The sequence below is a fragment of the Sander vitreus genome, chromosome 3 (assembly GCF_031162955.1).
Source record: "Sander vitreus isolate 19-12246 chromosome 3, sanVit1, whole genome shotgun sequence".
NCBI lineage: Eukaryota > Metazoa > Chordata > Actinopteri > Perciformes > Percidae > Sander > Sander vitreus.
Genome location: NC_135857.1, coordinates 18,956,142 through 18,967,965, shown reverse-complemented (window position 1 = coordinate 18,967,965; position 11,824 = coordinate 18,956,142). Strand labels below are relative to the sequence as shown.

The following is an 11,824-nucleotide window of genomic DNA, read 5'->3' as shown; positions in this document are numbered from 1 at the left end:
CTATATGTGTTGTACCGAGTGAATTGACTGAAAGAGAACAAAATGTTATGACTATAACTTTTGTTCCCTGAAGGAGAGGAATGAGGTACAACACACAGTATGTGAGGCACCAGAGATCATCTGCCTTAACAGGCTAATTTAGAGGTGTCTTAAGCTAGGTCATGTGGGGTGTGATATATCCCATACTACATATGTTGTACCTCATTCCTCTAGTTCAGGGAACATAAGTTATAGTCATAACACTTTGATTGATCTAAAGTTGTTGCTGGATTTCATCTTTTCCCTGACACACACCCCTCTGTGGAGTAAATTTGTTTTCTCATGCTGGCACCTAATGTGAGAGAGGGAAATGTTGCTTTAGAGTCCCACCTCAGAGAACAAACATTTCCTTTGTCTGAGCTGGTACCTTTTGTAATACAAAGACAGTAATGTTTGATTGGTCTGTGAGACTGCAGTGATTTGCTTTCATCAGAGGAGAAGAGTGGAACCAAAACGGACTTACAATAGACACTTGATTCAGTTTGTTTTCATTTGTTGTTTAAACTACATGTTCACTGTTCGTGTATGTATATCAAAGATCTATCTTTATACAAAGCAAACCTACACTACACCTCAAGCCAGTATTCTTAGATAGTTGTTTTTCCAATTTATTTATATTGTTTAAAGTTATTTTATGTTATGTGAAACACTTCTGCAGGGCTTTGGCAATTTCTCAACAAAGTAAGTGTTGTTTTTTACTGATACAAAGAAATGAGTATACTGGTGGAATTGATAACAATGTATTTGTAAGCTTGACACTACATCGGCAGTAGTTTCTTATGTTTTAGAGTCAGCTACTATTTCTAATATGCCCAAACTGGAAACAACAGGTTTCTGCAAAGAATCATCATCTTGATATTTCTCACTCACTCTTGTCACTAAAACAACCATGTTCTCTCAAATTGTGATTAGCAACCATTTATTTAGCATTTGAAATTTCAATATATTTAAATTAAAATTGTATATCTAAAATTGTATATCTATTTTCAGGAGTGTCCTCTTTTTTTTTTTAAATAACAAGGCAAAGTCTGAAATAAAAGAGATTTTCTATTTATTATATCTTGATTACTTGCACAAAGTAAGCGGGAACATTTTCCCGCATTTCCGATCCTGGCACAATTTACGTTATTATCACAAACATACTGTATATCATTCATAGTCAAGCGTATACTTAAGAAATGATATTTTGTCAAACAACATCGACTTTGTAGTAGCATTAACTAGACCTACTGTAGCTTTATAATCTGCTAACTAAGCAATCTCTACACTTGTGAAACTGCGTTGTTTATTATTCAAATTAGCCATAAGAACTTGATGTGACAACCTAAAAAAAACAACAACACTACATCAGCGATAATGTGAAGTAGCCATGCATTTAACAATTGCTACTCAATATACAAATGTGTGACGTGAGCATCCCTGCATAACCAACAGATAACAAAAAAAATCAAAAACAAAATTGGATTTGATTTGAATGCAGCATGTAAAAACTCATGACTCATCTTTGTTATCATGATACCACCTATATTTTCTTTGCTTGTGAAAGATCACAATAGCACCACTGTGGTCCTTTAGCACCAGCGTTGGAGATTTGGTCAGTGATTTCACTTCTGTAAAACAGTTTGGTTCTCAAAGACACTTACAGAATATGTTAACTGTTTAAAATGAGGAAAATATGTGAATGGGCTTATTTGGCCATTCTGACCTAAACAAATTCCCCACAGAGGGGTACTTACTCTGTAGGTTTTAACAGACATCTAGAAAAGCAGTTTAGTTCTCAGTTACTATGATGAATTTAACTAATGAAGAGAAAGAGGTAGTGTTGAAGTAGAAGACTTTACTTTGTTCTGACACTGATTTATTCAGTATGACGGGGCAAATAACGTGATTTTTACAACCTGAGCCATCACTACAGCTACAGTACAGCAGACCTGGTCTGACTTGATGAAATGATCTAAAATAATTCCTTTCCTGCTAACCTTTTCCTTGAGTCAAATCAATTTATTTGACTCTGCCTGTAAATAAACTTACAGTATTTACATACAGTATGTGTCTTGTAAACGAAGAATCACAGTTAAATAGAGTACCATACAATGAAATAATAAATTATTATATATATAATAATTATATTTATGTAACAGGATGTTCTGTGTTTTAGGTCAGTGAGGAAAGTCAAGAGTTGCCAAAGGAAGGAATAACCACACCACCTTTGCTGTCATTGACTGTAGTGTACTGTATAAATCTACTTTTTATTTGAACGCTGACACGTGTTTCGTTTTACTGATGAACACTTAAATGGCTGTGTGTGTGTGTGTCAAAACTTAAAGGGTCAGTTTGCCTATAAATCCCAAAAAAAGAATTCCCCTTCACTTCTTGTGATAAGGAGCTATAACTTGTTTTGACTGAGATATCTACCACTTCGTCTTCTTTCACCACCAGATACACGTTAAAACGTGATCGTAAAACATTTGAAAACTCTGCAAACCAAGTTAATTAAAAATTATTTAAATCCTTTTTTTAAACGTGACAATGTTTGTGTAAAGACATTTTTCAATGCTATTACCACCACAATAAAATACACCACAGCTCCATTGTATTGAGGTGCCAAAGTCTCAGCAGTAAATATCTCAAATGCAAAGACAACACACACAACTATCTGCTAGATACTATTTTAAAATGGAAATAGTTATTATGGGAAATCAATAAAAATTAAATCTTGTACCAGGATTCATCATGTTCATTTGCTTGAGTGTTCCTAATAGTTCATTCATATGCGTATGTACAGTATCAGTGTGTGCTACATAGTAGTCTGATATGAAGATGAACCTTCCTCTGAGCTGCTGTGCAGTAATGGCTGTCTCTCTTCGTAGCTTAGCACCCTCTTCCTTCTCTGGTTACGCCTCCACTTCCTTCTTGAAACAATAAGCAGTGCAGCGATGACCGCAGCGATCAGCGCCCCGAGGACCCCGGCTCCCAGGAGCCACAGCCAGATCTCCTGGGCCTGCTGGAGGTAGGGCGTCAGGAACTCCTGAACAAACCTCTGGCCTGTAGTGGAGATACACAGGATGAGACAGTTTGACATGAAGGAAACATTGCAGAAACACTTGTTTACTGGACTTGTTTTGTTGTTCTGTACTGACCAGGGTCCAACAGGTAGGCATACTCAAATCCTAGAACCTTATCAGTCAGGAAGTAGTCTCCGTTTCTGTAGAGAGGCAGGAAGGGCACCATGTAGTGTCCATCATTGTGGCCAATGGGGGCATTGGCACGTGGGTAGTTGGTCCGGGAAGGCTGGTGGGTTCTGAGCCAGCGCTCAAAGATACTGGAGAAGAGAGGAAGGAACACAGAGATAAATGGGAGTGAAGGATAAAAGAGGAAAAAGAGGGAGGAGGGAAAGGATGGATAAAGATGGATGTGATAAAGATGAAAAAGGAATGGATAAATATAATAGTATCAAGGAGGTAGGCAATGGAATATAGAAATAAAAAAGAGTAAGAGAATATATTAAACAAGAAAGGTGGAGATCTTTAAATATCCTAAAAGGGACTTTACACATAAGAGAAGCAACATTTTGACTTGTAAATTTTAAAAAAGCTATTCAAAATAATGTTTTTGGGTAAGAATGTATTGCCTATCTTCCTATGAAAACATTAAGAGGCCTTAAAAGCAATCAGTAATATTTTCTTTCAGGGCTGATGAAATATTTCTTGAAACTTCCAAAGATTCAGAAAAGCATTTTAGCATGGTGTCTTTATTTACTTTATAACTGTGACATTTATACATAAACCTACCTGAATATGTGCAAGATACCATTACATCAACTATTTCTATTTTTGATCCTTTTTTTCCTCCCGTCTCACTATTCCACTTACTCTGTAACTGTTTCCTTTTTACTTGTTTTACTTTTTTCTTTTTTTCTCTATGTATTACTCCCCCCTCTATCCCTTCTCTCTTTCCCATTAAATAGAAGCAAAGTGATCCTTTTCCTGTGTGTCATTAGTAGACATGTTTGTGTGCATCATTGTACCTGTCAATGAAAGCGTGGTGCAGCAGGAATATGGGGTCGTTGGCTGAACCCTGCACTGAGGACATGGAGCCGTTCATGAAGACATGCAAGGCGTTGTGCATTGTGCTCTGGCCTGGCACTGCCATACCGGACATTGGACTGGCGAAACCTGCAGGTGGGGAAAAAAGTGAAAACGTGTACATGATAGAAGAGAGAGGGATAGACAAGGGATGAAAATTGAATTAATCAGTTTTAGTAGGACACAAGTTTTAAGCATCTGTTTGCATATATTTCTTACGGCTTCACTATTAATACATTAATAGGGTTAGATAAGTGTGTTTGTCTGTATTTGTGCTTGCTTCTCTTTGAATGTATGCACAGAGACAGACTCACATGATGTATTTCTACCCTTGCGTGAACTAAATGAGCCAACACTCATTCACTAGATTAGACAGATTAGATCAAGGATTAGGTTCAATGGTTAAGCATGGAAGTACAGTAGTACTAACATGTGTGTCTGTGTGTATGTGTGTGTGTGTGTGTGTGTGTCTAACACTCCTACCCTCTATGACGTTTCTAAAGCTCATATTGGAGAATCGGTCCATGGGTCCCGTCTCGTACTGGGGGAGGCCCACAGTGAAGTCTACATCAGCTGTTGTGGGGAGTCTCGGCACACGGTTGGGATCATGGTTGCCGGGGTTGCGTAATAGTGGTCCCTCCCCGGTGCCGTTACACAATGCCTCTCGGCTGTTGTACTCCTCTGGCTGGGTACAGATCACCTACACACACACACATACACACACACACACACACACACACACACACACACACACACACACACACACACACACACACACACACACACACACACACACACACACACCACACACACACATTTAGTGAGCGTTCGTTAAAGAGACTATGCCTTCAGACAAGATGCAAACTACTACAAGATTTCTGACAGATTTCTCATTGGGGAAAGGAATGTTAAGTCTCTTAATGGACTCACTCACTCACTCACTCACTCACACGCATATGCACACACACACACACACACACACACACACACACACACACACACACACACACACACACACACACACACACACACACACACACACACTCAGAGTCAGAGAGAGAGACAAACAAATGTTCTACCTTCCATGAGGAGAAGACTGAAGCAGGGCTGATGAGGTTAGGATTGAGGGGACTGCGTCCGCCCATCAGAGCGTCGGTGCACACCTCACAGGACTGGGCATCCCTCCAGTCCCAGTATGGGATGGTAAAGTTAAAATCTCCCGTCAGCTTCCTGATCTCATTCTCCCAGTGAAGCAGGTAGACTCGGTGCCAGGGCAGAAATGCTGCAGATTCATGGCCAAAGTCGATGTCTGTCCATACGTTCCCTGGCCCACCCAAGAAGGCATCCCGGGACACAAAGTAGTGCATCCAGACAAACAGGTCATAGGTGTTGATGTCAGAGAACATGGGGTTCTCACCATTTTCACCCATCTCTGCTCTTGTTGCTGTGGAGATCACATAGTCACGGCTGATGGAGTTCTTTGCCAAGTTGAGATAAGAGATAAACTTCTGTTGCTCAGCAAGTGACATGGTCAGGATGTTCCTGCGCAATGACTCCCTGTACTCAGCACAGTTTGAACCCCAGTAACCAAACCTGCATTCACCACAGTTAAAACCTCCATAATTTCCAGCACAACGACACGTCCTGTTGAAGAAAGCTAAAGGCCAGCGCTCTCTGTCATCAATCCCACTGTGTGGGTACTGGGGCCCATGGGGCTCTTCTGAGACCTCCACTTCAGTGCAAAAACCACGGCCTGACAGGGCACCGCAGGCTGAGCCGTCACCATCCCACACTGGGCAACACTCCTTGGTCCGTAGTCCCTCTGAATTGGCACATGGGCGAGGAAATTGGCATAAACAAGTCCCAATGAGCTGCAGCAGAACTACAGATATATACAAACTCCTCATGATGAAAAGTCAGAGCAGCTCCAGTCTTAACCTCAGTGGGAATGTAAACTCCTGCTGAAAAGATGGACACAACAGAACCTGATGCCTTTACAGACTTGCAGGTTTTTGAAACTTGTTGGTACCCCTCTATACTACCATCGAACCCTCCACCAAACCTCCTTCCACCTCTCTCCTAAACCCAGCCACAGCTCTCTCTCCAACTCTCTCCCTACTCATTGAGTTGTTTTAGGGGCCGTCCTCTTACAAAGTGTGTGATCTCATTGTAATCTCACACACTCAGTCAGACACACACACACACACACACACACACACACACACACACACACACACACACACACACACACACACACACACACACACACACACACACACACACACACACACACACACACACACACACAAGCATATGCACTCACACGCTATCACATGCTCAGGATAATATTCCTGATTCCTCTTACATTTTGTCTTGAGACCAGCTAACCTCTGCTCTACTATACCTCAGGCAGAAAAGAATGTGTGTGTGTGTGTACCACCCCCCTGGCCCGGAATTTGTGCATGATCAAGTCTGCAGTTGATGTGCTGTTGAAACAAAAAAAGTGAGATATGGAAAAGAAACTTGAAATGAAATTTGATATTCCAGAGTATATTAATTAGAATCAGGTCTTGTGCTACAGTGACCTAAAGAGCAGGTTTTTCACACGGCAAAATCTAGGTGAGTTTCTCCTCTGGTTGAAGAAGGGCTGATCAGGGTGTTCAGTGGTTTTGCTCCATTTGGCTTTATTAGTGTGTTGCATCAGAAATAAGGTAATATTACTCTGGGCAACAAGTTAAACATATTAAATTACTGCTATCTTAAACCATCATTCAGGCTACACTTTCAATTTATTTGAAAATAAAGACAAAAACAACATTTCCAGTTGGATTAATCCATGTGAGGCCATGTGAAACACGGTAGTTGACCAGTCTCCATTGTTGGCCAGGGTATTGGTGAGTTGGAATACTAATATTGTTTTGTGTACACAAACCAGCACTGTGCCTGTTATAGTAAGTGTTTGATCAAGTGTCTCTAAAGTAAACTACTCAACTTTTCACTTAACATCATGAAAGGTCAGTTTATTTCATATTATTTACATGTAGTCTCATTTAGATTTACATGTAGTCTCATTTAGATCATGATCTATTTTTTTTAAAATTCAGTTTAAGTATGGACACAGAACATTCACACACAGATGCATTGAGAAAAGCAATACAAGTGGAACTGCAACCACCTGAGTGTTTTAAATTCAACAAGTGCAATTAGAGATTTTTGTTTCAATGTTTTTGGAGCTCATTGCATTTGTGAGAAGCATGTTATTTGAAACCAGTTCTTCTGAGCTCAGTTAGAACATGTACAGCTAATGTAAAAAATAACCTGCAAGCTGACATTCTAAGAACTGTATTTATGTGAGACCAGAGAGCAAACAAAAGAAGCATCTGTTACTATACAAAATCCAATTTTGACCTTCAGTTCGCTTGTCAGGTGTTCCAAAAGTAATTCTCAAAAGTGAGTCTAGTATCCAGCCAGATTCCAAAGTATTTAAAACACTCAACAATTTCAATTTGAGAAGCCTGAAGATTATAAATAGGGACCTTAGGCTGGATACACTGAAGTGACATTGAGATTAGCATACTTGTTTTAATAAAATAGTATCAACAAAATGTAGATTCACATTTTGAGTGGCATCATATTGTTTATGTATATGGTGTATAAAAGAGGACCTTTATGGGACACCATACTAACCTTAAAAGCACCTGATTTGGTACCATTGGAAACTACCTGAGAGATCAGAGCGATCATAAAACAATTCAATGGACTGTTCATTTGGTCCTATCAATTTTAACTAACTAGGTAGTTTTTCAGAATCACATGCTTTAGGTAGGTCTATAACAAGCGCACCACAGCGTTGAGGATTGTAGCTTGTGTGTACAGCCTATGTTCACATTACTGACCTGATTTATGACCTCACCTGCTGAAGTGAGTTTCAAACTCATGCCACAAGTCATTTATGCCACATAAATGAAAATAGGCAGTGGAAGTCTCCTCTTATTCTACTATGGAAAGATAGATGCATCATTGAGAATAAAAACAAAAAGTCATGCAGATAGCTCCATCAAACAAACATTGTATGTCATAGTTTTGCACTGTAAGAGAAAAAAGTACACAGTTGCTTTTTTGGGGGTAATTTTTCTATGATGATGAATGTTGCTGCTCTTCACTTTCGACTTTCCAGTAATATGTGAGAAAGTGAGAAGAGATTTTCCTGGTGGAAATTACAACAATTGTTCTGCTTCTTCAAGATGCCACTACCATTGTTTACAGTATGCAGGGTACTCTTTCCTTTGTGCATCTGTTTCTGTAAACACACACAAACACAAAGTAGACGATCACAGCGCGTGTTCAATGCTACCAAGGTATTCTGCAAACTGTGGCAACATTATTATCAGTTTATTGCGTTATGGTTAAAATATAATGGTCATAATCAGTGGGCCAAAAAGTACGGAAGTTTTACTTAAGTAAATGCATTAATGCCACAATGTAAAAATACTAACAGGTAGGCCTAGACGTATCGACAGCAAAATGTGTTTAAAGTACAAAAATTGTGGGCTACTTGTACAGTAAGCACAGAAGGCTACTTGATCATGGTGGCAATAATGCAGGCTAGGCTATGTTACATGTACGAGAGCTTTGCCTCCTCTGGTTTTGCAGCCTAGAGTACAGTCGGCAGAAAGTCATCTGCGCAAACCTGGGGATCACAAGCCGGTCACATGCTGCTGTAGCCAGGCACGGGGTGCAGCTTATCCCGCTGCAGGAACGCAGTGGAGCGCACATGAATGACCATCACAGGATAAACTTGTCCGCAGGGCTGCTCTGAGAGAGAAGCAGACAGTGTGTGTGTGTGTGTGTGTGTGTGTGTGTGTGTGAGAGAGAAAGAGCTTTTTCTTAGAACTTAGGCCTACTCAGAATTTCACCTTCTTTAAAACAATAAGTTACAGCAGTTCACTCCTGAATATTTCAACAACCACGTGACATCAAGTAGCCTAAAGAGTTCTTATAAATCTCTTTTTTGGTCCCAACCAGACACAAGAGGGCAGCATGACCTGCTTCCTGAAACAGAGGAAAACAAGAGTGACTGCCTGTCACAGCATGGTATGAGTTTCCTCATTTGTAATGAGACAGGAGAGATGGGAATACACTGATGATCTGACCAGCTGGTGGTGTTTGTTATGGTTATGTGATTTATTTTAAGCTTATACATATTAAAATACACCCTGCCGCTCTGCACAGATGAAAATCCAAACTTTGTGATTTTTACTACTGGAAAGGGAGATGATGTGCACATTGTTGCTCAAGGAGATAATTGATCATTTGAATTTGTCTGATTGAAAATCAGAACATTGTGTGTGTGTGTGTGTGTGTGTGTGTGTGTGTGTGTGTGTGTGTGTGTGTGTGTGTGTGTGTGTGTGGCTCAGAATCAGAGATGGTCAGAAGGTACGACCTACTAACATGTGACCCTATGCTCCTCATCTGCATCTGGACAGAGAGTGAGACAAATAGATAGATCTACAAAATAGATTATTGGATTAGTCGATTAACAGAAAATCTATATGCAACTATTTAGGATCATCATTTCCTTCATTTATTAAACAAACATGGCACAATTTCACTGGTTCCAGCTTCTCAAAAAACTAATTCTGTGACAGTAAACTGAATATCTTTTGTTTAGACAAAACAACAGCCATCACCATGGGGTCTTGAAATATTGTGATGAGCATTTTTTGACAAAATGATTAATTAATCAACTGAGATATAAATAACCAGATTAATCAATAATGACAATAAAAGTTGCAGCCCTAAGATAGATAGATAAATAGATAAATAGATAAATAGATAGATAGATAGATAGATAGATAGATAGATAGATAGATAGATAGATAGCTAGATAGATGGATGGATGGATGGATGGATGGATAGGTAGGTAGGTAGACAGACAGACAGACAGACAGACAGACAGATAGATAGATAGATAGATAGATAGATAGATAGATAGATAGATAGATAGATAGATATTTTCTGTTTTAAGAGTGGCTCCTTTTTCACTGGGACTTTGCAAATTCTGTTATTTCATTTCTGCAAAGTGAAATTTACATTCTACATGCAGCGTCCCTAGTTTGTGTGCTGTCCCTATTATCAGGGCGTACTGGTAGTCTGAGACACTACGACAGCTTATCAACCTGTGCTGACAGTTAACATTGACATTTAGCGTTTAGTTTGTAGGCACCCAGCCTCTGGAACAGCCTGCCAGAGGATCTGAGGACATACTCTCTTTTTTTAAAGTACATTGAATTTGCATTTTTCTTCTTTAAATGTAATAAATAAACACAGTTTTATGTTATATTACATACTAAACCCATATCTGTTCCGGTGGGCTTTTCTTGTGAGGGAGATTCACACAATTGTATTGTTTAGTTCACTTAAAACAAATAAGTGCCATTAGAACCCCAATCTTCACTTATTTAATGAAGCAGGAATCACATTACATGAGAGGGAATGTTTCATAACTGACGTCCTCGTTTCTCCGTTGACATTACACAGTTGTAGTTTTTTTTCTCTATTTGTCCTACTTAGAGTGGGAATATTACAGACAAGTGACAACCCTGTATATCAGCCATGTGTCTATGGCAACCACTGTTATTTTGAAATGCCATTGAATAATTGATTTGCTGACTGTGAGACTGACTCTGTTGTGCTTGTGATTTGCGGAGGAGTGTGGTAAAATGAGAATTTTACCCTATACATGTTCAGATGTGTGTGCTGCACACTAGCTACACACCAGTCATACACAAACACATACAGAGTTTTCATAGGGGTCCTTGTTACGTCACTGTAATCTTATTTTCTTCTAACCAGGGGACCTGTCACTATGTGATGCACTCCACTGTAGCCCACACACTCTGCTTATTACTTAACAGTGGCAGATTACGCACATACAGTGTGGTAACTGGATGATTTTCATATATTATACATTTCAATCCAATTCTCCATGATTCGACACACTGCTCTGTCACGTTTCAATATTAATTTGCTCATTGATCCAAATTCGCATCAATTATGTTTCAAGTGCAAATGATGAGTTATGTGAGAGCGGATCCATTGGCTGCTTGTTGATTTTCTGTTTTACTACAGCATTAAATGGTTGCCATGGAAATGACCTCAGAAAATTCTGGCATTTCATTCGTCCTAAACAGCTGTATTTAGAAAATCAAGGACACAATGTGATGCGATGGCAGACAGAAACCTTCTGTGTGTCGGAGTCTCTATGCGTTGTTGGTGTCTGTGTGTAGAATGTGTGTGCAAGGATCCATTTAAGTGGGGGATACTCAAACAACTTACCAGTAACAACTATCTATTTTTCAGATAAGAGATTGAGTGTCTGATCTAACCTCTAAGATTATAACAAGTGTTTGTTGAGGCTTAAAGGTGGGACATATAAACAGAGGATTATTAGACGCTGGATCCATCAAAGTCTGCATTTTTAACACCAAATGTGATGTGATATACAGCTACATTCACCAATGCCAAAGGCATGATGATACATGATACATACCAGTTTTACATTTTGTGGGAAACTGAAACATTAGCCTACACCTCGTACTGCAAGATCAGGAACTATGTCATGGAATTACCTTATAACTTTCCTGATTTAACTGATATTTACCTCTTTGTTGGCTGTTGGATTGAATATATGACTTCAT

General features: G+C 39.4%; 1 protein-coding gene across 2 annotated transcripts; it reads right to left on the bottom strand.

Moving 5' to 3' along the window:
• Positions 1–2,521: 2,521 nt before the first annotated feature.
• Positions 2,522–11,590, bottom strand: tyr (tyrosinase). 2 transcript variants are annotated; one of them, XM_078246355.1, is made up of 6 exons: positions 11,557–11,590; positions 5,204–6,006; positions 4,608–4,824; positions 4,067–4,214; positions 3,180–3,361; positions 2,522–3,084 (listed from the first exon to the last, which is right to left on the bottom strand). In XM_078246355.1, the coding sequence occupies exons 1-6, from the start codon at positions 11,588–11,590 to the stop codon at positions 2,837–2,839; spliced, it is 1,632 nt and encodes a 543-aa protein (XP_078102481.1). In that variant the 3' UTR covers positions 2,522–2,836. The 2 variants fall into 2 exon arrangements, with proteins under 2 accessions (XP_078102481.1, XP_078102482.1); XM_078246356.1 differs by lacking the exon at positions 11,557–11,590 and having other exon boundaries at positions 5,204–6,031.
• Between the last annotated feature and the right edge of the window lie 234 nt (positions 11,591–11,824).